The sequence below is a fragment of the Oenanthe melanoleuca genome, chromosome 28 (assembly GCF_029582105.1).
Source record: "Oenanthe melanoleuca isolate GR-GAL-2019-014 chromosome 28, OMel1.0, whole genome shotgun sequence".
Classification (NCBI taxonomy): Eukaryota; Metazoa; Chordata; class Aves; order Passeriformes; family Muscicapidae; genus Oenanthe; species Oenanthe melanoleuca.
The window spans coordinates 3,153,477-3,175,511 of record NC_079361.1 but is presented as its reverse complement, the minus strand read 5'-3'; the positions used below and the strand labels follow the sequence as shown (position 1 = coordinate 3,175,511).

The following is a 22,035-nucleotide window of genomic DNA, read 5'->3' as shown; positions in this document are numbered from 1 at the left end:
AATAGTTACAATAGGGTGATTAGATAGTGGCCCGACATTGAATCTATAATGAGTTCCCAAGATTTTCTCAGTTTTTCGGTTCCTTATTCTTCTAAGATTTTCCCCAAAATGTGGAAATCTGACGATTATATTTGCTATGTATACGCGGTGGGTTCTGGGTAGTTTGTTATGCTAATTAGAGCCACTGGCTGGCTCTCTGAGGGTGTCCGCGGCGATGCCTGAGCGCGTGGCGCAGGCGCGGGACGGGCAGCCGGCGGAGGCGGCGGGGTCCTGGGAGCGGCGGGAGGCGGCGGGCGCCGGTGAGTGCGGCCGGGCCGGGATTCCCGGGAGCCTCTTGTGGCAGCGCCGAGCCCCTCCCGCGACCTTCCCGCCAGCCCCGGCAACCTCCGGCACCTCCCCGTGTCCTCCCCGTGTCCGCCCCGCCCCACACTCCCCCCCCGTCGTAGGGTCGGTACCCGCGGCCCGCTCCCTCCGCCTCCCCCCGGGACCGGCCTTGTGTCGCCCCCAGGCAGGAGCGAGGCTGTCCCGTGTCCCCTCCGGGGCCGGGCCGGCGGGATGGACCTAGCGTACGTGTGCGAGTGGGAGAAGAAGCCCAAGAGCAACCACTGCCCTTCCATCCCCCTGGTGTGCGCCTGGTCCTGCCGCAACCTCATCGCCTTCACCACCGACCTCCGCAATGAGGAGGAGAAAGGTACCGCGTGCCCCTTGGCAAATCTCTCCTGCAAGCTCCCGCTGCTCTTAGGGAAGTCCAGGATCCGCTGGGCCGGAGATCTGCCCTGCCCCTGACAGCTCCTGGCTGCTGCTCCTCCTTTTCCTTCCCTCCCTCAGCCTCTGGCAGTGTCTAACACAAGTTTGTTCCCAGGGAGTGGGTTTGGTTCCCCTAAGCCAGGACCAGGCCCACATCGGTGTCTGGCCCATCACTGAGTTCCCAGCACAGTTGCTACGCTACCCCAGATAATTTCTATAAAATATTTTATGTTTTCCCTGTGTTAGCTGAGGCTCTGAGGCTCAGAAACAGTGACAGGGGGCAGGGAGTCACTTCTCTGTCCATGCAGATCTCACCCACATGGTCCATATCATCGACACCGAGCACCCCTGGGATGTCTACTCTGTCAACTCGGGCCACACTGAGGTCATCACGTGTTTGGAGTGGGATCAGTCAGGTGGGCTGGGATCCCTCATTGTCGCTGTGTCCCACCCATGCTGGGCGTGTCCCAAAGCAATGGGATGCAATTCCTGTGGGGATTTAACTGTTCCCCCTGTTCTCATGCAGTGTCATTGTCACAGGCTCCAGGCTGCTCTCAGCAGATGCTGATGGCCACATCAAGTGCTGGAGCATGACAGATCACCTGGCCAACAGCTGGGAGAACACGGTGGGCAGCGTGGTGGAGGGGGACCCGGTGGTGGCCCTGTCCTGGCTGCACAACGGCGTCAAGCTGGCTCTGCACGTGGAGAAGGTTTGTCTCATCTTTGTCAGGGATCTGGGCTGCAACTCTGGCTCAGGTCTTGGCCAAGAACTCAGGATCCTGCCTGTGTTCTCTGTGTTCTGTGTTCTCTGGGCTCTCTTGTGGCCATGGGGAGTTTTTCCAGTCAGTGAGAAGTCAGATTCCTGATTCCTGCTGAATTCCAAGTGGGGTTGGAGCCTTGTTTCTCTTGGTGTTTCAACCTTAGTCTGGTACCTCAGTTCTAGGCAGGGACATGGAGATAGAGCAGTTCTTTCCTTATCAGTGGGAATTCAGAGGAAATGCATTTGTGGTGCTGAGGTTTGATCCAGGGATTTGGACACAGAGATGAGCTCCTTGTTTGGAAACGTGTGTGATTCTGCAGACTCTGAAATCCCAAAGCTGCCAAACACAAGTTCCCTCCTTGTGTTTTTAAAATAAACATAAATCCTGCCCCTCTCCCACGAGAAGAGCTCCACAGGCACAAATTTTGGGTGCAAACACCTAAGTAAGTTCTGTTGACCTTTGTTCCAGTCCGGAGCGTCGAACTTTGGCGAGAAGTTTTCCCGGGTGAAATTCTCTCCGTCGCTGACGCTGTTTGGTGGGAAGCCCATGGAGGGCTGGATTGCTGTCACCATCAGTGGGCTGGTCACCGTGTCCCTGCTCAAGCCCAACGGGCAGGTGCTGACGGCCACCGAGAGCCTGTGCCGCCTCCGCTGCCGCGTGGCCTTGGCCGACGTCGCCTTCACGGGCGGGGGCAACATCGTGGTGGCCACGTCTGATGGCAGCAGCACGTCCCCCGTGCAGTTCTACAAGGTGTGTGTCAGCGTGGTGAACGAGAAGTGCAAGATCGACACCGAGATCCTGCCGTCGCTCTTCATGCGCTGCACCACCGACCCCGCGCGCAAGGACAAGTACCCGGCCATCACCCACCTCAAGTTCCTGGCTCGGGACATGTCAGAGCAGGTGGGCAGCTGCTCTTTGCTCCACCTGGCTTTCCTCTGAGGGGCTGGAGGTGGCCAGCATCTCCTGCAATACCCTTGGCATTCCCAGTTGCGCTTCTGGGGGGAATTAGGGACCTCACCATCACCTCCCACTGATTTGATACTCTGCTTTTTTGCTGGTGGAGCATGACCTGAGTGGGAGCAGGACCCTGGAAATGGAGGGTGGGGATGACCAGGGCAGTGTCCTCCCTGTTGTGATGTTTGTGGTGGGGGGGCTCTGTTCTGCAGGTGCTGCTTTGTGCTTCCAACCAAAACAACAGCTTTGTGGAGTGCTGGTCCCTCAGGAAGGAGGGCCTGCCTGTCAACAACATCTTCCAGCAGATCTCTCCTGTGGGTAAGTGTCTGCCCTGGGGACTCTGAAGAGCAGGAGCTTGGTCTGAGATAAAAAGCAGCACAGCTTTTCACATTCATTATCCCATATATGGAATTATTTAGAATCTCATGTTTGTTTTCAGGTGTTCTCAGTCCATTCTGTCTGTTTGTATTCATAGGCAGCAATTTGCTGTTTCCAGGAAGGGGTTTGGTTGTTGCTTTCATTTCATAAAAGACATTTTCTCTGTGTTGCTGCACAGCCGCCCTTCCTGCTGCTGGTGGAGCAAAGGTTCCCAAAGGACCAGGATTGAGCAGCAGAGCTGGGTTAATCCCCTGTCCTGGCTGCCTGGGCTGCACCTGATCTCAGATAGAACAGAAATAATCAGGGCAGTTTGTTTGGTGAAATATAAAGGATTATTGTATATAAGGATCTTAATCACCCGCAGCAGAGCTTCCCATCAAAAGAGATTTAGCAAAACATGTTGTCTGTATAATTCAGGAGAAAAATAGGGAAATTTGAGGGAAACATACTGGAAATATATGGGAAATATATGGGAAAACATATGGAAATGTATGGGAAATATACCCGTGCCTGATCTGTGCTCCTGTTTGGGGGAGTGGGCAGAAATGAGGGGTGGATTTTCTGATCTCTCTGGGACAAAATTCTCACTTGTTTCCTTATTTTCCTAAGTGGGAGACAAGCAGCCCATGATCCTGAAGTGGCGGATCCTGTCTGCCACCAACGACCTGGACCGGGTGTCGGCCGTGGCGCTGCCGAAGCTGCCAATCTCCCTGACCAACACTGATCTGAAGGTGGCAAACGACACCAAGTTCTTCCCTGGCCTGGGTAAGGAGCTCCTGTTGTCTTGGTCCTAAACATGTGGCTTTTGCCTGAAATTTCACCTCCTGAGCTGTAGCTGGAGTAAAGCATGTGGAGTGCTGAAGGAAAACTTTCAAATGGGATGTCTTCTCTTCCCAGCTGGTTTCTCATTGTGGGAAGAGGCTGTGAAATGCTGATGGCAGGGCTGTGAGCTCCCAGCCCTTTGGTTTCTCCATGGGCTTCAGTGGTGGCCACTGCTTTGGGCAAGGGCTCTGCCACACTGGGAGGAGCTGATTCAAAACTTATTAAATCATAATGAGGGCATTGCAAAGACTTAGAAGCTGTTTTTGAAACAACTATAGGAAACTTAAAACTTGGTATTTGAATAAGCGTCCACTGATATTTCAGTTATAACAAATTGCTAAATATAAGTTGTGTCTATTCAAATCAGATATAAAATGCTTTGTACCTCCATTATTTTAAGAATTTCAGCATAAAATTTCAGGAACAAAGGACTTTTTGATTACAATTTAATATGATTATGTATAAATCTATTTATTGTTTATTTTTAGTCTTAGTTATACATTTTAAGACTACTGTTTACACAATTATGTATTTTTTGATTGGTGTCTTTATGTTGTTCACTTGCCTTGCACAAGCTTTTCATGTGCAATAATTGGCTGTTGTCCATTACTTTTATTTTGGATTTTTTAATCTTGGTATTTTGTTTTTTTAGTATTTTTTCTTTTGATTTAGCACAATTTATGTTTTTGTAGTTTTGAAGAGTTTTAACAAGTTAGACAGGCTGCAGAAAAACAATTAAAAATGGCTCATTTAATGGACCTGTTATAAACATTGGTCTAAACTAAGAAATATGCAGCTAGGCATGTGAAAAACAGCAAAATATGCAGAAAAGCAGCTAAATACAGTTTGGCTGGTGCATCCAGCACAGGTTAGGGCCTAGACTATTCAGATGCATTATGACATGAAATAGATATTTTTAACGAGAGTGCAGAAAACGAACACCTTTAGCTTCACATACAAGAACCGTGAAAACGGAGCTGAATCTGACATCATGCTTATGTCTCTCCTGCTGTCCCCAGGCCTGGCCTTGGCTTTCCACGACGGCAGCGTGCACATCGTGCACAGGCTGTCCCTGCAGATGATGGCCGTGTTCTACGGCTCCTCCTCGCAGCGCCCCGTGGACGAGCCGGCCCTGAAGCGCCCGCGCACCGCCGGGCCCCTGGTGCACTTCAAGGCCATGCAGCTCTCCTGGACGTCGCTGGCTCTGGCTGGCGTGGACAGCCACGGCAAGGTTGGTGCTCTCATGTGATTTCTCAGCCAGGCTCTCTGAGGGGTGATGATGTTTTAAGGACAGGGGTCTGCCAATAAAGGGAGAAGATTCTCTTTGAAATGGAGAATGTAAACCCCCCTCCCTCCAAATTATTATGAATTTGAAATTAAGGGGGTCTCAGGCAAAGATATGGGAATTAGGAATAACAGTTCATTAATAGGAAAATTAAAATAGAAATGCAGTATTACAAAAAAAAAACCCAACCCTGACAGAGTCAGAATCCAAGCTGACAACCCGTCAGTCAGTCAGGGTGTTGGTAGCAGTCCAATCAAATGGTGGCTACAGTCCCCCTGCAGTGGCAGATTTAGTTCAGCTGAAGCAGTGCTCCTGTAGAACAGTAGGAAGTCCAGGGATGATGTAGAAAAGTTTGTCTTCTCCTCTGGAATCCAGTGGAAAGATGGAATAACTTGCTGTCCAAAAGCTCCATTTTTGTCTAGGTAGGAAAGGCTTAGTTCATCCCCCTGGCTGGAGCATCTTCCAATGGGATCGTGTAATTTTATCAGTCATACAGTGGGACTTAATGGGCCAGCAGCAGATGATATCTTCCTGGAGGGAGGATGGGTTGTGGAAAAGATAAAGATGTTTGCCCCATCTTGTCTTAAAGATGGACCATTAGCAGATGGTATGTGCCACGGAAATAAGGAATCACTACCCCACCTGCCTTCACATTTCTGAATACACATTTCTGGCCACATCAACCCAACACAGATGGGTTGCTCAGAAAACACTGAGAATTCCAGCTGTGAGATCCATATTTGAAAGGGTTGTATCCTGTCAGTGCAGAAACTGTGACTAGGTCAGGACTGAGCTTCCTTGAGCCCCATGTTGTGTTGTAGCTTTGTGGGACAATTTCAAGCCCACCCCTGAAGCCAGTTTCACTTTGGTTCCTCCCTTCAAGCTGAGCATGCTGCGCATCTCCCCCTCCATGGGCCACGTGCTGGACATGAACATGTCCCTGCGGCACTTGCTGTTCCTGTTGGAGTACTGCATGGTGACAGGCTATGACTGGTGGGACATCCTGCTCCACGTCCAGCCCAGCATGGTGCAGAACCTGGTGGAGAAGCTGCATGAGGAGTACATGCGTCAGAATGCGGCCCTGCAGCAGGTGGGAGCTCTGGGCTCACTCCCAGGTGGGCTTGGGGACACTCAGGGACTTGGGGTGGGGAGCAGCCAGTGCCAGTGAGGACACTGGCACTCTCTGAGTGCCCAGCTCAGGCAGTGGTGGAGCTGGGAAGAGCTGCAGTGCCAACAGCATTCACTTTCACTGATACCAGCAGGGTCTCTACCTGTTGGAAACTTGAGGTGAGATGGTGAAGTCTATTTTTGGCAGATTCTGGGAGCAGCAGCACGTGCCCAGCACAGCACTCACGTGCACAGCAATCACTGCTCCTGTCACTCCTGCAGCAGAAAGGGAGAGCAGAGAATAAAGCAGCAGCAGCAGCTTTAATGAGCTTATGCTAATTCCTGCCTCTCCTTGTGCCTTTTGCTGCGTTTCCCCGTGGCTCAGGTGCTCTCCACACGCATTGTTGCCATGAAGGCGTCGCTGTGCAAGCTCTCCTCCAGCACCATTGCCCGAGTGTGTGACTACCACGCCAAGCTCTTCCTCATTGCCATCAGCTGCACCCTGAAGTCGCTGCTGCGTCCACACTTCCTCAACACCCCTGACAAGAGCCCCGGGGACCGGCTCACCGAGATCTGCTCCAAGATCACGGATGTAGGTACTGACTGCTCACAGCATCCTGGGGTTGGGGTTGGACTGCTCCCTATGGTGTCACAAACTCCTGGGTTTGAGGAGGGGTGGCCTCCACAGGGAGGGTTTGGATCCATCTTCCTGAGCCAGGCAATGTATTCCTTCTCTTCCAGACATTGACAAGGTCATGATTAACCTGAAGACAGAAGAGTTTGTCCTGGAGATGACAACGTTGCAGTCCCTGCAGCAGCTCATCCAGTGGGTGGGGGATTTTGTGCTCTACCTGCTGGCCAGCCTTCCCAACCAGGTGAGACCTGAGTGCCAGGAGCACACTGAGGGGGCACAAACACACGTGGGCAGTGCTGGGGAGCTTAAGCCAGGGTACAGAGGGCCCTGTCATCACAGGCACTGGGGAGGAGTAAGGAACAGCAGAATTAAGAGAATGGCCCTTCCCATGCCTGTCTGAATCTGGTGACCAGTGTGGTACCTGGGGGATTTGGGAACACTCCTCTTGCAGCTCTGCAGAGGTGTCACCTTCAGCGGGTTCCATAAGGGTGTGTGCTGCTGGAAGCAGGAGCTGTTTGGATACAGTGTGATGGCTGGGGGTGGTGTGGGCCCCCACCCAGGCTGGTGTGACCCCTACCCACCCCCCTGTCCCCCACAGGGCTCCCCAGTTCGCCCTGGCCACAGCTTCCTGCGCGACGGCGCGTCCCTCGGCATGTTCCGCGAGCTCATGGTGGTCATCCGCATCTGGGGGCTGCTGAAGCCCAGCTGCCTGCCCGTGTACACAGCAACCTCAGACACCCAGGACAGCATGTCCCTGCTCTTCCGGCTCCTGACCAAGCTCTGGCTGTGCTGTGAGTGTGGCTGCTTCCCTGAGCAGTAATTCCTGCAGCACTGGGGTGGGACGTGACTCCGAGGGGGTCTGGCACATTGAGAAAGGGCAAGTGCAGCTGCCAAGGTTATTGTTTTCCAGGCTGAGTTGGCAGTGGAGGAGGAGGCTGCACGCAGCTCTCTGGAGTTCTCAGGGAGAAATGTAAAGGTCACAGGGTTCTTTTCCTTCATTTCCCACGCAGGTCGTGAGGAAAATCACATCACAGAGCCCGATGATGCCCTGATTGATGAGTGCTGCCTCCTGCCCAGCCAGCTGCTCATTCCCAACATTGACTGGCTGCCCATCAACGATGGCATCATCAGCAAGCTGCAGAACAAGCAGCTGGTCCGGCTGCAGTTTGGGAAGGCTCCTGGGCTCATTGGCCACACTGTCTCTTCCCAGTTCGATGCCTTTGTCAGGTACAAACCCCTGGAACGAGTCAGTGCCCTGGTGAGAAGGAATCTTGGCAGCTCTGAGGTTTGGCTTGTCTCCTTGCTGCTGTGACCCAAGAGCAGTTTGTCCTCTCTGCTCAAATCCGTTTCTCAGCTTGTGATGGGCTGAGAATTTTAAGTGCTGAAAAGTGATAGCAAATGGGGGGAAAAACCCCATTAATTAATGTGATTAATTGTGTCATTGTGACAACTTATCTCGTGGCACTGAGTGGGCAAGTGTGCAGTGCCTCTGCCATGTTGGTCAATGAGATGCAGCTCCCTGTCCTGGGAGCAGCTCATGGAAAGTGACCCTCTATGAAAGTCCTGTTCTCCTTCCCCAGGGCCCCTGGACAGCCCAAAATTGACCACCTGAGGCGGCTGCACCTGGGTGCATACCCAACAGAGGAATGCAAGTCCTGTACCAGGTAAGTGACACCTGCAGTGGAGCTTGGGCAGGACTTGGACTGTCCTGTGTCCTTCAGGAGCAATCTGAGGCTGGTTGGGCCTGTGGTTAAGTGTCTCCAACCTGGGGGTACCCATGTCATTGTCAGAGAGTGGCACTGTTGCAGCCTGGCCCTTGGATTAAAAGTCAAACAGATTAGATAGAGCTCCTAAAGTAATCTAGCCTGGAGGAGACCCTACAGCAGCTTCTTTATGTTGGGACATAAAGGACCCACTGACCCATGGGACAGTTCTGTGGGTCTGGTCATTAAAGCACCCATGTGGTCATAGCAGGGCTGGAGGGAGGAATCACCCAACTGTCCTTTCTCCTGTTTCCACCAGGCTTGCATTTCATGCTGCCCTACTCACCCACCCTCATGGGAGAGCCTGGATTTCAGGATAATGGCTCAGGGAACAAACATCCATCTAAGTCATGTGATTGAATTAGCTTTAATTACTGATTTTAATAGAAAGCCTCTGTAGCAGATCATTTTTGTGAGATGACTGTCAGTTGTTTCATGTATAAACAGCAGCTGGGGCTGTTCCTTGCCAGGCTCCAGCTCCAGCAGAGCCCTCAGCGGGACTGTTGCTCGCTGGTTTCAGCTGGTTTTGGTGCTGTGAGTGTCACCTGCAGATGACAGGAGCTGGTTTCCCCCACGGATACCCAGATCCCTGTGTGATGCATGCAGCACCCCAGCAGTGCACTCTGCACTGCTCCCTGGGCTGGCTGCACCCTCCATGTCCCCCCAGGTGTGGCTGTGTCACCATGCTGAAATCACCCAACAAGGTGACAGCAGTGAAGCAGTGGGAGCAGCGCTGGATCAAGAACTGCCTGTGTGGGGGGCTGTGGAGGAAGATGCCCCTCAGCTACTCCTGAGCCTTTCTTGGGGTGCAGTGGGGGCCAAGAGCTGCACAGGGCTCCCTTCATGGAGGTTTTGGGACCAGGGAGTGGCAGCTCCTCTCCCTCATGCTGGAAAAGCTGCTGCTGCTCGTCCTCAGCTGAGCTGTGCTGGAAAACAGAGCTGAGGGAGCTCTGCCTCTTTTACCAGGGAAGAGCTGGAAAGGAATGCCAGAGGTTTCCCCATCATTTGGGGCCCAGGACGGGGGAGCCTGGCTGTGTTTTGGGGCTGTGCCAGCAGAGCAGCAACATCCAGCTGCCCTGGCCTGGGCAGAGAGTGGTGATGGGGCAGCTGGTGAGGAACAAAGTCTGAGGGGAGCACAGCTGGTACCTTACATCCATCCTGTGCCTCTGGCTGCTTGGGAAGTGCCACATGGGCTGGGCACTCCTGGTCTCTCAGCAAACACGAGTTGGTTCCTTTGTGCCCATCAGTGTTGGATGGGAGCAGGAACATGAGTGCTGCTGCCTGGAGTGAGCCCTCCCTTTGCCTCTTGCTGTTGTAAATAAAAATTCTCCTGATTTTGTACAGAACCATGTGTTTTGTTCCTGTGGTGTGACGTGGCTGCCCAGCATGGGGCCGGGGCAGCAGAGCCACGGGAGGGCTGCCAGAGCATCTGTCAGGAAAGGAACCACCATAGTTGGAAAAAGGGGAAATTGATGTTTTCAAGCTTGCCTTATGGACACTCGAGGAAAAAGCATCAGATCCCTGGAGTTGTGTAAGCCTGCAGCTTCAGCAAGGCTGGACACTTGAGCATGCCAGAGGAGGAGCATTCCTAGTGCAGCCAAAAATCTGAACTTTCAGACTTTTGCCCTCCCTTGCCCTCAGCTGCTGCTGCCCCGGGCAGGAAATCACCATCTCCTGGAGCCAGCGTGGCTGTGCCTGTGGAGCCCCAGCCCCTTGGGGTGATCTGGGGCTGATCCCCTCCCACAGGTCCTTCAGCTCTTAGGGAGAACAGCCTGGAGCCTTCTGCTGCTGCATCCCAGCCAGCAATTCAGGTCCCCACAGACCGTTTAAAGAGAGGGAGTGAGCCACTCTTTGTACATTCCTTTCCCTCTGGAACCATGATTTCATTATTCTTGAGAGCTGGAGCTGGTGACAGAGTTCATCCCTTGACTCCAGCGAATGTTTTGCTGCACAGAGCTGTAAGAGCTGTACAGACCTCTCCCCCTCTCTGCTCTGCTGGTAATTAGGGACAATCAAATAGCTAATTAGGAAGCTGCATCTTATTAATGCTCTTTTCGCCTGTAAGTAAAACTCAAACTGGGCCCTCTGTGAGCTCCTTATAGAACAGGTTTGGGGTTATTTAATGTTTGATTGGGAACAGGGAACAGCAGGGGAATGGAGACACATTTTTGTCCCACTCAGGCCCCTGCTGACCTTGGAGTTCCTGGGATGGGGTTGGAAGGGTCTGGCAGTGCCCTGGGCTGTGCTGCTGCCCTGCTCCCATCTCTTGTTTCCTCCAAAGACAGGGCAGTGGGAGAGCAGGGGTCTGGGGGTGACCAGGGTTGTGGTGGGGGCTCTGTCCTGCCCTGCCCCTCGGCTCCTGAGACAAGAGGGTCCCATGAGAATCCTGCTGGGCTCCAGCACAGATCCCACCGTGGGAGCCAGAGCTGCCACTGCCATATCAGCAACAGGCACATTCTGCTTTACCAAATACTCACATAATGGCCCTGCGGGAGGTCCCAGATTTCAATCATATTGTGGCCACACTGCAGGATGTGTCCTCTGCTCCCACCCAAGGCCACACTGTCCCCAAGGATGCAACCTGAGCACCTCCCACCCCATACCCAGCTCCTCCCTGGGCAGGGGCTCCTGTGCAGAACCCCCCCAGCTCCCTCCTTCACCCACTCGTCCAGCCCAGCAGCTCTGCAGGAATCATCATCACTTTATTGCAGCAGTCGCGGGCAGCATTCTGGGCACCTTCAGCAAAGCCTGTTGAGGGCTGTGACCCCCAATACTCCCCCACCTGGGCCCTGTGCTTTGTGAGTGGGGGGCCAGGGACCCCCTTCCTTGGTTCCTCGCCAGTCCCCTGGCCCAGCCCTCCTTGTGGGGACGCTTTGGCAGCGGGGTGGGCAGCAGTGGGAGCCCGTGGCACGCAGTGGGGCAGCACTGTGGGCGCTCTGGCCATGCTGGCAGCAGCAAGCCGTGGCATGGAGCAGGTCCCTGGGGTGCCCTCAGCGAGTGTCCCCCTCCCCATCGGCAGAGGCCATGACGCTGTCGATCCAGGCGGCGTACGGGGCGATGCGCGTGTAGATCGCCGGTTTCTTGTAGTTGCCGCAGACGCGGGAGCCGGCTGTGACCACCCCCTCGGCCACCCCGTCACAGACCAGGAGGCCACCGGAGTCTCCCTGCAGGACCAGACCTCATCAGTACGGCCAAGGGTTTGCCAGCCCATCTCTGCCTCCAGGCTCCTGTGAGCTGCTCCGCAGCAGCCAGCACAGGAGACACTCACCCCGGGGACATCGTCGCAGCCCCTCGCCTCTCCCAACTCTGTGCATTGCCCCCACCCAGCCCTCCGTGGACCCGCGGTGGGTGTGAGGTACCTTGCAGGTGTCCTTCCTGCGGGAGTCGGTGCACATCATGCTGTGGGTGATGGTGCCGTCGTGGCGCGTGCGGTGGTTGCAGACGTCGCGGCTGATCACCGGCCGCTGCACCTGCTGCAGCTTGTCCGGCCGCCGCCCGCTGTGGTCGATGGTGCCCCACCCCGCCACCTCGCACATCGTGTCAGCAGCCACGTCCCTGTCCTCCCGCTGCAAGGGCAGCACCCGCACGTCCGAGTTCAGCTCCGCTTTCTCCTCCAGCTGCCACAAAAAAAGCCAGAGGGGACTCGGGTCACAGGGGCAGCCGTGGACTCAGCAGGGTACAGGGACCCCAGCCCTGGTACCGAGACCACCCTGGCCTCAGCCACACTCAGAGCTTTGCCTCCTGATTTGAGCCCCAGGATGCAGCCAGACCCCAGAGCTGGAGCTATGAGGAAGATGGAGGCACTTGGACACAGCTCAAAGGTGGGGGAAGAAAGGATGTTCCCATGGGACAGGGAGGGATGGACAGGGGAGCCAGGCCCAGTCTGACCACGAGGATTTCCTCTGGCCAGTCAGTGACCCTGCAGGTCCCAAAGGACAGCAGGATTTGCAGGAACAGGGCTGTGCCTGGTGGGGAGGAGGGTTCCATCAGCCCACCTGGAGGAGGAGAAGGTCATCCTTGTTGTTGTGGATGTTGCTGCCGGGGTGGGGGAACTGGGCACGCACTTGGTACAGGCGTTTGTGGGGCTCTGGTTCCGTCAGCGAGTGGGCACCCAGCAGCACCTGGAAGAGTTTGCCATCCCTGGAAGAGAATCAGACCGTGGGACAAACAGCTGGGGGTGTCACCGCACCCAGCCACGGAAATGGGGTGCTGTGGGGGGTTGGAGAGCCCACCAGGGAGCTCTGGGGGATCCTACAGCCACTGCCCAGTCCCCTCTGCAGGTGGGAGCCGAGTCCCACGCTCTGACCCTGGGGCTGAGGCTCCAGAGTGGGATTTGGCCAGACTCCAGCAGCCCCCCCAGCCATGCACTGACCCCCCCACACACTCACGTCTCCTCAGTGCAGTGGGCAGCGCTCAGCACCCACTGCTCGGCGATGAGGAAGCCCCCACAGACGTGCTGCCCGTCCAGCTGCAGCGAGGCCATGTAGGGCTTCAGGTGGGGCCTGGCTTCGGAGCCCCTCAGGATCCGTCCCCGGGGCTGCCCTGCGGGAGAGGGGCACGGGGCAGTGTCACTCCCCTGGCCCCTTCCCGGGGCCCCTGGACCCCTCCTTGTGGGCTGCGGGTGGAGGCAGGAATTGGGGAGCTGGGCAGGCACCCCGTGCCCTGTCACTGCCCTGGGGTGCGGGGGGGCACTCACCATTCACTGGGGCCCAGAGCAGCAGCAGCAGAGCGAGGACAAGGACGGGAGCAGGACTTGGCCCCATGGCTGCAGAGCCCGGCGATCCTCGGGCCGGCTGGGGGTTGTGCGGGGTTTTGGGGTGCACAGGGGCTGGGGGCTGACGCTGCTCACCCGGAGCTGGGACTGGGACTCGCTTTTATGTCCAGTTTGGGGCAGCGGGGGGGCAGGAAAAGGGGGGGCGGAGGGAGTTGGGGGGGTTTCCGCAGCGTGGGCTGAATGTTTTGAAATATTCAGCTTATAAAAGGGGTCAAGAGTTCCCAGCACAAACAGTGCGGGAGGAGGAAACAGCCCGGCCCAGCTGCCGGCCCTGGCACCCGCCGCCGGGGATTTCTGCGCCGGGGTTTTTAAGGCCGAAAAAGTTCAGGCTCTTGGCAGAAGAAGGCTCCGGCAAATTCTATCCCCGCCTCCCAGGAGAAGGGGCAGGGGCCGGTCCCTGGTGGGTGCTGGGTGCCAGCTCGGGGGTGCCCAGCGACACAAACCCGTCCCGTCACCGGGGGGTTCCTGCAGGGCTGGGGGCGGCGGTGACGGGAGCGGTGATGGCAGCGACAGGGGCGGTGTCCGGGATGCCGGTGGCCGTGGCAGCCCGGTCCCCTCTGCCTTTCTCCCCGGTGCCACTAAGCGGAGCCACCGCCTCGGCTCCCTCCCGGTCCCGGAGCCGCCCCGAGCCCCTCCCGGGCTCGTCCCCGGAGCCTCTCACCGCGCCCTTTGCCGGGATGGCCACCGTGGCTACCCACAGCTGGGTCCGGCCGCGCTCCCGACAGGGCTCCGGGGACACCCCGCAAGGTGCAGGAGCAGCCCACCCTCTCCTTTCCCTGCTCCAGGAGCTTTTACAGCTCCGAGCTGCCGCATTCCCTTTGTCCGGCTGCGCCTCGGGGTCTGACCCTCCGGCCCCCCCAAGCCAGTGGCCCGTGGTCAGCGGGTCCCGGACACACGGGCGGGGAGGGGTCCGGGCGCTGGGGGTCCCCGGGGACTCGGGCTCCCCTCTGCAGCCGTGGCTTCGCCTCCCTGCTGTCCCCAGGTGCTGGTGGCACATGGTGGGCAGGGGTCGGAGCACGCAGGGTGCTGGCGTTAGGGGAGGCGGCCGAGTCTGGGCTCAAACCAGGATTTTGCTCAGGGGGAGAAGCTTAATCGCAGCTTCCAGGGATTCGGGATTTAGATGTTAAATACGCCGGGAGATTTCTGCCCACTTAGGGCCAAAAATGGAACAAGGGCACCATGTGGAGCCCGGGCAGCTCAGAGCCCGGACAGGACCGAGAGAGGGTGGGCAGTGGGTGGTTGGGGGGAGCAAGTGAGTGTGGGGTTCAGGGAATGGGGTACAGGGTGGGATTTTGGGTAGGGCACAGTGGGGATCCTCTGCAGAGCCAGGGCAGATGGGGCTGGGGTTCTGCTGCCTCTGCCAGGACGCTGGGAGCCTCTAGAAAGCAAAAGGGAGCTGCACCCACCTCCCCAGCCCCAAATTTGGGAGACACAAGGCACCTGCTTGAGGAGCTCTGGGCACGAGGCTCCCGCTGAGGGTGGTCCTGTGTTTGGGGCTACCCGTGATTGGGTCCAGGACTCCCCCCGAGCCCCTCCCCGAAGCCCTGGGATGCCACGGGCAGGGCAGAGCCCAGGAGGGGCTGGCAGAGCTCTGGGGCGGTGAGTTTGGGGGTCCCCCCGTGATGTGGCACCCCCGTTTGGGGACCCCTCGGGTCCCCACAGGCCCAGGGCAAGGGAGGGGGTTCTGCAGGGCAGGAGGGGCTTTGGGGAGGGGGCACCCCCTGCAGCACAAGGGTGGGTCGGGGGGCCGGGGATGGAGACAGTCTGGGTTGGGGGCGGCCCCGGGACCCCCCGGGACCCCCTCGGTGCCTGGGCACGGTCAGGGTGCGGAGCGGAGCGGAGGGAGGTCGGTCCCACGGCTGTCCTCGGCCCCGCCCGGCTCTTTGTCTCGCCTTTTCCCCCCCCCTCGACCTCCCGACCCCCCCCCGACCCCCCCAGATCCCCATCCCCGCACCGGCGGGGGCTCGATGGGGGCTCGGCAGGGGCTCGGCGCCCCGGGAGGGGCCGGGGGCGGCGGGGCGGAGCGGGGGGCGGCGGGCGAGGGAGGAGGAGAAGGAGGAGGAGGAGGAGGCGGCGGGGGCGGAGGAAGCCGCCGCTCCCCGCGCTCCGCCGAGCAGGAGCATCCCGGATCCCGGGGACATCCCCCCATCTCCGCCGCTCCCGCCGCCCCCCGCCCCGCTGCGCCCCGGGGCCGCCGCTGAGGTGAGTGGGGCGCACGGACCGGCACAAAGGGCCGCTCCTCCCTGCCCCGACACCCCCTCCCCATCCCTCGGCCCGACCCCCGCCCGCGGCTGCGGCACGGTCCCTGCCAAGGGGAGGTTCCCCCGCTGCGCCCTCCGCCCTCCCGGTTATACCCCCGCCTAATCCCCCGTTAATTCCCCCCTTTCCTTGCCCCTCGTCCTTGCCCCTCGTTGCTCCATCCCCGTTTTTCTCCCCCCCTCATTTCGCAGTCCGGGCTCGGTGCAATCTCGTGGGGCTGGGCCGGGGGGCTCGGGGAACCCCATCCCCGGCCCTGCTCTGCGGGCGGCACACCCCCTCTGCACTCCCTCCGCAGCAGCCTCGCCGCCTGTCGCGATAGTGACCGCCTGTCGCGACAGACGAGCCTCTGCCCTACCTGTTGTCACAGCCCCTGGCTCGGCTGGGCACCCCCCGTTTCGGCTGTGTCTCTCTGGTGAGCGGGGGCAGTGGTGTGACCTGGGGGTGACCAGGAGTGGCGTGGGGTGCTCAGAGACTGGAGGGGTGACCAAGGGTGGCCAGGGCTACCCATCCCCTGCCATGTGGTGACACTCGTGCCCCCACAGGGTGGAGGCACAGCCAGCTGGGACCCCTGTGCCTGCCCAGGACCATGATCCCCGCCAAGGAGAAAGCCCGCGCCCCCAAGGACAGCATGACACTCCTGCCCTGCTTCTACTTCGTGGAGGTGGGTGTGGGGTGGGTGGGTACAGGGTGGGGGCTGTGCAGGGGGTGGGGGCTGTGCAGGGGGCTGTGTCCCAGGTCCTGGCACAACGAGCTGGGTTCTGTGCCCGGTTCTGGTGGGGCTGTGCGGTGCCATCACTCCAGGGCCTCGTTGGTCCCCACTCTCTCCCCCACAGCTGCCCATCGTGGCCTCCTCCGTTGTGACGCTCTATTTCCTGGAGCTGACAGACCTCTTCAAGCCAGCCAAGGTGGGCTTCCAGTGCCATGACAGGGCTCTCTCCATGCCCTACGTGGAGACCAACGAGGAGCTCATCCCGCTGCTGATGCTGCTCAGCCTGGCCTTTGCTGCACCTGCTGCCTCGGTGCGTCCGGGCTTGTCCCGCCGTGGGGGTCGGGACAGAGCCGGGGATTGGGGTCCCGGAGCCTGGCAGAGTCCAGCATCCATCAGGGGCTCTGCCAACAGCCCAGCTCCCCCCAGTCCCACCTGAGCCAGTGGTTCCTTCCCAGATCATGGTCGGGGAGGGCATGGTGTACTGCCTGCAGTCCCGGCTGAAGGGCCGTGCTGGTGCCGAGGGCAGCATCAACGCCGGTGGCTGCAACTTCAACTCCTTCCTGCGCCGCACCGTCAGGTTTGTGGGTACGTTGTGCCACAGCCTGAACAGGACCTGGGCGCTGGAGGGGACATGGGGCCACCCTGGCTGTGATAGCTGGAGCATGACCCCTACCCAGACCCTGGACACTGCACTGGACCCATTCCAGTGGGAGCTCCGGGGCTGGGTGAGCCCTGGCTGCCCCACATGGGATGGGGGTGACCCACTGTCCCATTCCTGCCATCCCCAGGTGTCCACGTGTTCGGGCTCTGTGCCACAGCCCTGGTGACAGACGTCATCCAGCTGGCTACTGGCTACCACGCTCCCTTCTTCCTGACCGTCTGCAAGCCCAACTACACACTTTTGGGCACTCCCTGCGACGCCAACCCCTACATCACTCAGGACATCTGCTCAGGCACCGACAAGCACGCCATCCTCTCTGCCAGGTAGGTGCCAGGGGAGCCCTGTGCCACACTGCCAGCCCTCCTGCTCTGTCCCAACCATGTCCCTTCTCCCTGCAGGAAGACCTTCCCATCCCAGCACGCTACACTCTCAGCTTTCGCTGCTGTCTATGTGTCGGTGAGTTCCCAGCACTGTCTGGCACGTGCCAGCTTGGGGCAGCACGAGTCCCATGCCATGGACAGCTCTGTCCCTCTCCTGTTGGCACAGACAAGCTCTGCCCAATATTCCTGTGCCTGTGCTGGGTGTGTGTGCAGGCACCTGCAGTCCCACATGCACCCAACAGCTCATGGCCAGGCCATGACTAACAGCCTGTTCCTGCCCCAGATGTATTTCAACTCCATCATCTCGGACAGCACCAAGCTCCTCAAGCCCATCCTGGTCTTTGCCTTCGCCATTGCTGCTGGCATCTGTGGCCTGACCCAGATCACCCAGTACCGCAGCCACCCCGCCGATGTCTACGTGGGTTTCCTGATCGGCGCTGGCATTGCCGCCTACCTGGTGGGTGCTGGTGCTGCCCTTGGCCCAGGGAGGGGGCTGGGGGATGCTGGTGGGGCCGTTTGACTCCTCACTCTCCATGGCAGCTGTGGCTACCCCATCCCTGGAAGTGTTCAAGGCCAGGCTGGACAGTGCTTGGGGCACCCTGGTCTAGTGGAAGCTGTCCCTGCCTGTGGCAGGGGCATTGGACTAGATGACCTTTAAAAGTCCTTTCCAACACAAAGCATTCTAGGATTCTCTGGTTCCCCTTCCCACAGGCTTTCCATGCTGTTGGCAACTTCCGTGCCCCCACGGAGCGGGTCCCAACGCAGGCACCGGCCAAGGACGCGCTGCGGGCGCTGACACAGCGGGGCCACGACTCCGTGTACCACCAGAACAAGTCGGTGAGCACCGACGAGCTGAACCCCCAGGCGCGGCTGGAGGAGGCGGCACGGCCGGTGCCGCGGGAGAAGAACTCGCTGGGCAGCCTGAAGCGGGCCAGTGTGGACGTGGACCTGCTGGCCCCCCGCAGCCCGATGGGCAAGGAGAACATGGTGACCTTCAGCAACACCCTGCCCCGCGTCAACACGCCGTCCATGGATGACCCCGCGCGGCGCCACATGACCATCCACGTCCCCGTGGACGCCTCCCGCTCGAAGCAGCTCATCACGGAGTGGAAGCAGAAGTCTCTGGAGGGCCGGAGCATGACGCTGGCGGAGGAAGCGGCGCAGGGCCGGGGCGTGGGGGAGCCCGGCGAGGAGGTGCCCCCCTCGCTGTACCCCACGGTGCAGGCGCGCTCGGCCGAGCGGGCGGCCATGGGGCCCCGTGTGCTCATCCAGCCCCGGCCGGGCGCCTCGCAGCTGGTGCACATCCCCGAGGAGAGCCAGGCGGGCGCTGGGGCCGCGGCCGGCGGCGGGGCGGCCGTGAGAGCCAAGTGGGTGATGGTGGCGGAGAAGGGGGGAGCGCAGCGAGTGGCCAACCCCCCGCGCCTGATGCAGGTCATCGCCATGTCCAAGCAGCAGAGCCTCGTCTCTGTCACCCCCAAGCACTCAGAGACGTCCTCGTCCTCCACCAGCTCTGACTCCTCGCAGTACCGCTCGCCCTCCGAGCGGGACAGCTCCAGCATCATCACCATCGACGCTCACGCCCCTCACCACCCTGTTGTCCACCTCTCTGCTGGCAACGGGCCCTGGGAGTGGAAGTCGGGGCCGAAGGGGCCAGATGGGCCAGACACCTACGAGCTGGGTGAGGTGGGGAAGGATTTCCACGGCTTTCGCCCAGCCAAGAGCGCCGGTGTCTCCCCTGGCTCGTCTGTCAGCGACATGGAGCAGGATGAGCCACGCTACGGCAGCCTGGCCGCCATCCCGGGGGCAGCAGGGGGTGGTGGGGAGCGGGTGGAGGCCCCTCCCGAGGGGCTGCTGGCCACAGCCAGCCGTGACTCCACGCTGCGGAGGAAGCCGGCCGAGAGGGACGGGGCGGCGGACAGCGAGGTGGACCTGTACTACAAGAAGATGCAGGCGGGCCGCAGGTTTAAGGACTGAGCCCCGGTGCCTTGCCGGGGCCCCACGCCCCTGCCCTGCTTTGGGGGGCTCTGCGATGCCGGGGCCCCTCTGCAAAGGGTGGAAGGACAGGGCTGGCTTTGCAGCACGGCCACTGTGGTCCTGAGCCAGCTGAGATGTCTGTGGGACTCCCAGCATGGGACTCTGCTCTGGCAGCTGATGGGGCTCTGCTCCCCCACAGGATGTGGGGCTGGGCAGCTCCAAGCACTTTGGACTTTTTCTCTCTAACACTGGTGCTGACATTTCCGAGGGGTTATTTTATTCCGGCTCTGGAAGTGGATGTCTGTAGGGGGTGGGGAGGGACAAGTGGTGTTGAAGGGCTTTGGGGGGACTAGATTAAGGGGTTTAACAGGGGAAAGAGGCTGCTGTGGGGCAGCAGCCCTAGCTCATTGGGGTTGGTGGGTGCTGGGGGTCCCGTGACACTCCCCCATCCTGCACGATCTGTGTGAGGGAGACTGAGGGTGGGCAGACTGGGAGGGGGGGTCTGCCCAGCGCTATGGCTCTGGGTGTGCAGAGGGTGTAAATACTGCAGGGACTGGAGGAGAGGGGGTTTTGGGGTGGGGGTGCGGTGGGGGCTGAGCTCTGCCCCAGGAGGAGCAGCCCTGGGCTGCAGCTGAGATTTGTGGGGAGCAGGGAGGGGATCTCCAGGCTGCGAATATGTCGGGGAACAGCTGGAGCAGCTGTGGTTTGGAAAGCAAATAAAGACGTGGATGTTCCCTGGCTGGGTTATTTTGGCAGGGTGGGGGGCAGCTGAGTCTCACGGCTGGAGGGGGGTAGGACCAGGGCTCCGCGGGAGTTCCCAAGCCCGGGGAGCAGCGGCTGGGGCAGCCGCGTCCCCCCCCCTACAGGACACTGTGCCGATGGCACCAAACTGCCACTGCCAATTGGATTAACAGTGGATATCCCAAAGCCTTCGCCTTGCAAACATATGGATTATCCACATAACCCTGACTCGGTGCTGGAAAAGCCACCCGGGATTAGCGGGAGGATTGTGGCAGCAGCCCGTGGAGTGGGGGGCTGTGGGGGGCCCTGGGGGCGGGAGACGACGGGGTCCAACCCCGACCATCACAAGCGCTGTGGGGCTGCTCCACTGGATGGACCCGGGGAGGTGACCCGGAGCCGCTGGCGAAGGTCACCGCGATCGACGCCGAACTCCGGCGGTCCCTGGCGGGGGTCGGGGCCATGTGGGGGCTCCCAGCCCCGCAGCCCCGCGTCGCCCCCGCGCTCACGGCTCATTGCGGTGCCGATGGCGTCACACGCCGCTTCCCGCCGCCTCTGACCCAGCGGTTTCCATGGCAACTGCCAGCCCCGCATCGCTCTCACAGGCTCGGGAACCCCCAGCCCCGCACCCGCTCCCGCATCCTCCACCCGCCCCGGGCAGCCCCCCCAGCCCCGCACCCGATCCCGCATCCTCCACCCGCCCCGGGCAGCCCCCAGCCCCTTCAGCCGCTGCTGCATCGCTTGGGGACCCGCGGGGGCGGGAGGGAGCGGAATCATCCCCATCCCCATCCTCATCCTCATCCTCATCCTTCCCCCGGCCCCACACAGGGTTGCAGCAGGAGGGGCTGTCAGCTCCAGCCTCGCCATTTGTCCTGTCCCCTCTTCCTCTGCCAGGAATCCCGGCACGTCCCCGTATCCCCCCCGGTGAGCCCCAGGGGCCGGGCCTGGCTTTGTGACACAGCCCCGCTCCCGGGGCTCGCTTTGCCATTTGGGGTTCCTGCTTTGGGGTTCCCGCTGGCAGCTAATTCCCTTTCTGCACCCGGTGGCGGTTAAGGGCGTGCAGAAGGCCAGGTTTTAGGGTGCTCACTCCGCAGGCAGCATCTTCCAGAGCTGGAAGAACCCTTTGGTGCGGAGCCCCCACCTTCTCACGCCTGCGTTTTCCCGTTAAACGCAGTTTCAGGGCAGTTTTCTCCGCGGCCCGGGCAGCCCCGGCACGGGCTGTGCTGTGTCTGGGGCCAGGAGCCAGGCTGGGCTCCTGCCGTGGGAAGGGGTGGGATGGGAGAGCGGAGCTGGGGAAGGACGCGATCCCCCGAAGCGACCGCGGTTCCCATGGGGATCACGTCCATCGCTGCCACCCCGATCGGATCTTTCAGCGTCCGAGGGGCCAGGGAAGGGCACAGAGATGCACAGCCCGGGCTGGGCCCCAGAGAACTCAGGGAACAACCCCGGAGCGATGACCCTGCTCGCTCCTGCGGGGCAAGCAACGCATCGCCCTCGGCGCAGCTTTCACAGGCACAGGCAGCTGTTACAAATCCCGTTAGCCTTTCAAGGAACAACAGTGGTCCCTTTCAGCAGCCCCCGGCTCCGGCAGGACCCCCTCGGTAACCCTGGAGCCAGAGGGCTCTGCAGACGCCTGTGGAATACGCTGGAGCCTAATGCCAGCTCAGCCCAGAGGAACGGGGCCAGCAGAGCCACAGCAGCTCCAAGTGGGGATTGTGCCTCCCCTCAGGACAGGGTGACCCTTGGACAGGAGTTTGAGCAGAGCTGAGTATACAGGTAAGAACCAATCCCTAAGGAAGCACTTTGCTCCTGAGGGAGGTCGTGGAGAGATGGGGATTGCACCTCCTCCCACGGGATGGACAATGCCACATCCAGCCCCACAGCTACAGCACAGGACTACAGAGAGGAGGGTTTGACTCAAAGTGGGTTATTTTTCATGGATATTAGCCAGAACATATGGAAAGTTTAGGAACATGAAGTAACAAAGTGCTGGAGTGTGACACAGGCAGGGCATCAGTTCCGGCCTGGCACCCAGGGGCCGGAGGGCCAGACCCCATCCCATGGCTCCACGGAGACAGGGACACGCACT

At 59.8% G+C, this 22,035-nt stretch overlaps 3 protein-coding genes across 7 annotated transcripts; 2 read left to right on the top strand and 1 right to left on the bottom strand.

Moving 5' to 3' along the window:
• Positions 1–266: 266 nt before the first annotated feature.
• MED16 (mediator complex subunit 16) lies at positions 267–9,797 on the top strand. Of its 4 annotated transcripts, none has more exons than XM_056512953.1 (15): positions 267–299; positions 509–691; positions 1,056–1,163; positions 1,288–1,457; positions 1,977–2,408; positions 2,675–2,780; positions 3,450–3,605; positions 4,682–4,893; positions 5,831–6,037; positions 6,440–6,650; positions 6,796–6,929; positions 7,287–7,479; positions 7,699–7,915; positions 8,269–8,352; positions 9,119–9,797. In XM_056512953.1, the coding sequence occupies exons 2-15, from the start codon at positions 556–558 to the stop codon at positions 9,243–9,245; spliced, it is 2,493 nt and encodes an 830-aa protein (XP_056368928.1). In that variant the 5' UTR covers positions 267–299; positions 509–555; the 3' UTR covers positions 9,246–9,797. The 4 variants fall into 4 exon arrangements, with proteins under 4 accessions (XP_056368928.1, XP_056368925.1, XP_056368927.1 ...); XM_056512950.1 differs by having other exon boundaries at positions 279–447; XM_056512952.1 differs by having other exon boundaries at positions 279–451.
• A 1,335-nt stretch (positions 9,798–11,132) lies between these two features.
• On the bottom strand, positions 11,133–13,793 carry LOC130264627 (complement factor D-like). The gene is made up of 5 exons (XM_056512955.1): positions 13,148–13,793; positions 12,840–12,993; positions 12,447–12,591; positions 11,811–12,068; positions 11,133–11,615 (listed from the first exon to the last, which is right to left on the bottom strand). The coding sequence occupies exons 1-5, from the start codon at positions 13,212–13,214 to the stop codon at positions 11,442–11,444; spliced, it is 798 nt and encodes a 265-aa protein (XP_056368930.1). The 5' UTR covers positions 13,215–13,793; the 3' UTR covers positions 11,133–11,441.
• A 1,484-nt stretch (positions 13,794–15,277) lies between these two features.
• Positions 15,278–19,486, top strand: PLPPR3 (phospholipid phosphatase related 3). 2 transcript variants are annotated; one of them, XM_056512949.1, is made up of 8 exons: positions 15,278–15,427; positions 16,027–16,145; positions 16,318–16,503; positions 16,649–16,778; positions 16,982–17,177; positions 17,253–17,310; positions 17,518–17,691; positions 17,946–19,486. In XM_056512949.1, exons 2-8 carry the CDS (start codon positions 16,071–16,073, stop codon positions 19,206–19,208), a joined length of 2,082 nt encoding a protein of 693 aa, XP_056368924.1. In that variant the 5' UTR covers positions 15,278–15,427; positions 16,027–16,070; the 3' UTR covers positions 19,209–19,486. The 2 variants fall into 2 exon arrangements, with proteins under 2 accessions (XP_056368924.1, XP_056368923.1); XM_056512948.1 differs by lacking the exon at positions 15,278–15,427 and adding an exon at positions 15,674–15,896.
• The last annotated feature ends 2,549 nt before the right edge of the window (positions 19,487–22,035 follow it).

What these genes read in the sequence shown, in the direction of transcription:
- MED16 (XM_056512953.1), top strand. Translation starts at nt 556, where the DNA reads ATGGACCTAGCGTACGTGTGCGAGTGGGAGAAGAAGCCCAAGAGCAAC. An exon ending in TGGCTCTGCACGTGGAGAAG is followed by an intron (nt 1,458 to 1,976) that starts GTTTGTCTCATC and finishes CCTTTGTTCCAG; the next exon opens with TCCGGAGCGTCGAACTTTGG. An exon ending in TGGCCAGCCTTCCCAACCAG is followed by an intron (nt 6,930 to 7,286) that starts GTGAGACCTGAG and finishes TGTCCCCCACAG; the next exon opens with GGCTCCCCAGTTCGCCCTGG.
- LOC130264627 (XM_056512955.1), bottom strand. Translation starts at nt 13,214, where the DNA reads ATGGGGCCAAGTCCTGCTCCCGTCCTTGTCCTCGCTCTGCTGCTGCTG. An exon ending in GCTCTGGGCCCCAGTGAATG is followed by an intron (nt 12,994 to 13,147) that starts GTGAGTGCCCCC and finishes CCTCTCCCGCAG; the next exon opens with GGCAGCCCCGGGGACGGATC. An exon ending in ATGACCTTCTCCTCCTCCAG is followed by an intron (nt 12,069 to 12,446) that starts GTGGGCTGATGG and finishes TTTTTGTGGCAG; the next exon opens with CTGGAGGAGAAAGCGGAGCT.
- PLPPR3 (XM_056512949.1), top strand. Translation starts at nt 16,071, where the DNA reads ATGATCCCCGCCAAGGAGAAAGCCCGCGCCCCCAAGGACAGCATGACA. An exon ending in CCGCACCGTCAGGTTTGTGG is followed by an intron (nt 16,779 to 16,981) that starts GTACGTTGTGCC and finishes TGCCATCCCCAG; the next exon opens with GTGTCCACGTGTTCGGGCTC. An exon ending in TCGCTGCTGTCTATGTGTCG is followed by an intron (nt 17,311 to 17,517) that starts GTGAGTTCCCAG and finishes TTCCTGCCCCAG; the next exon opens with ATGTATTTCAACTCCATCAT.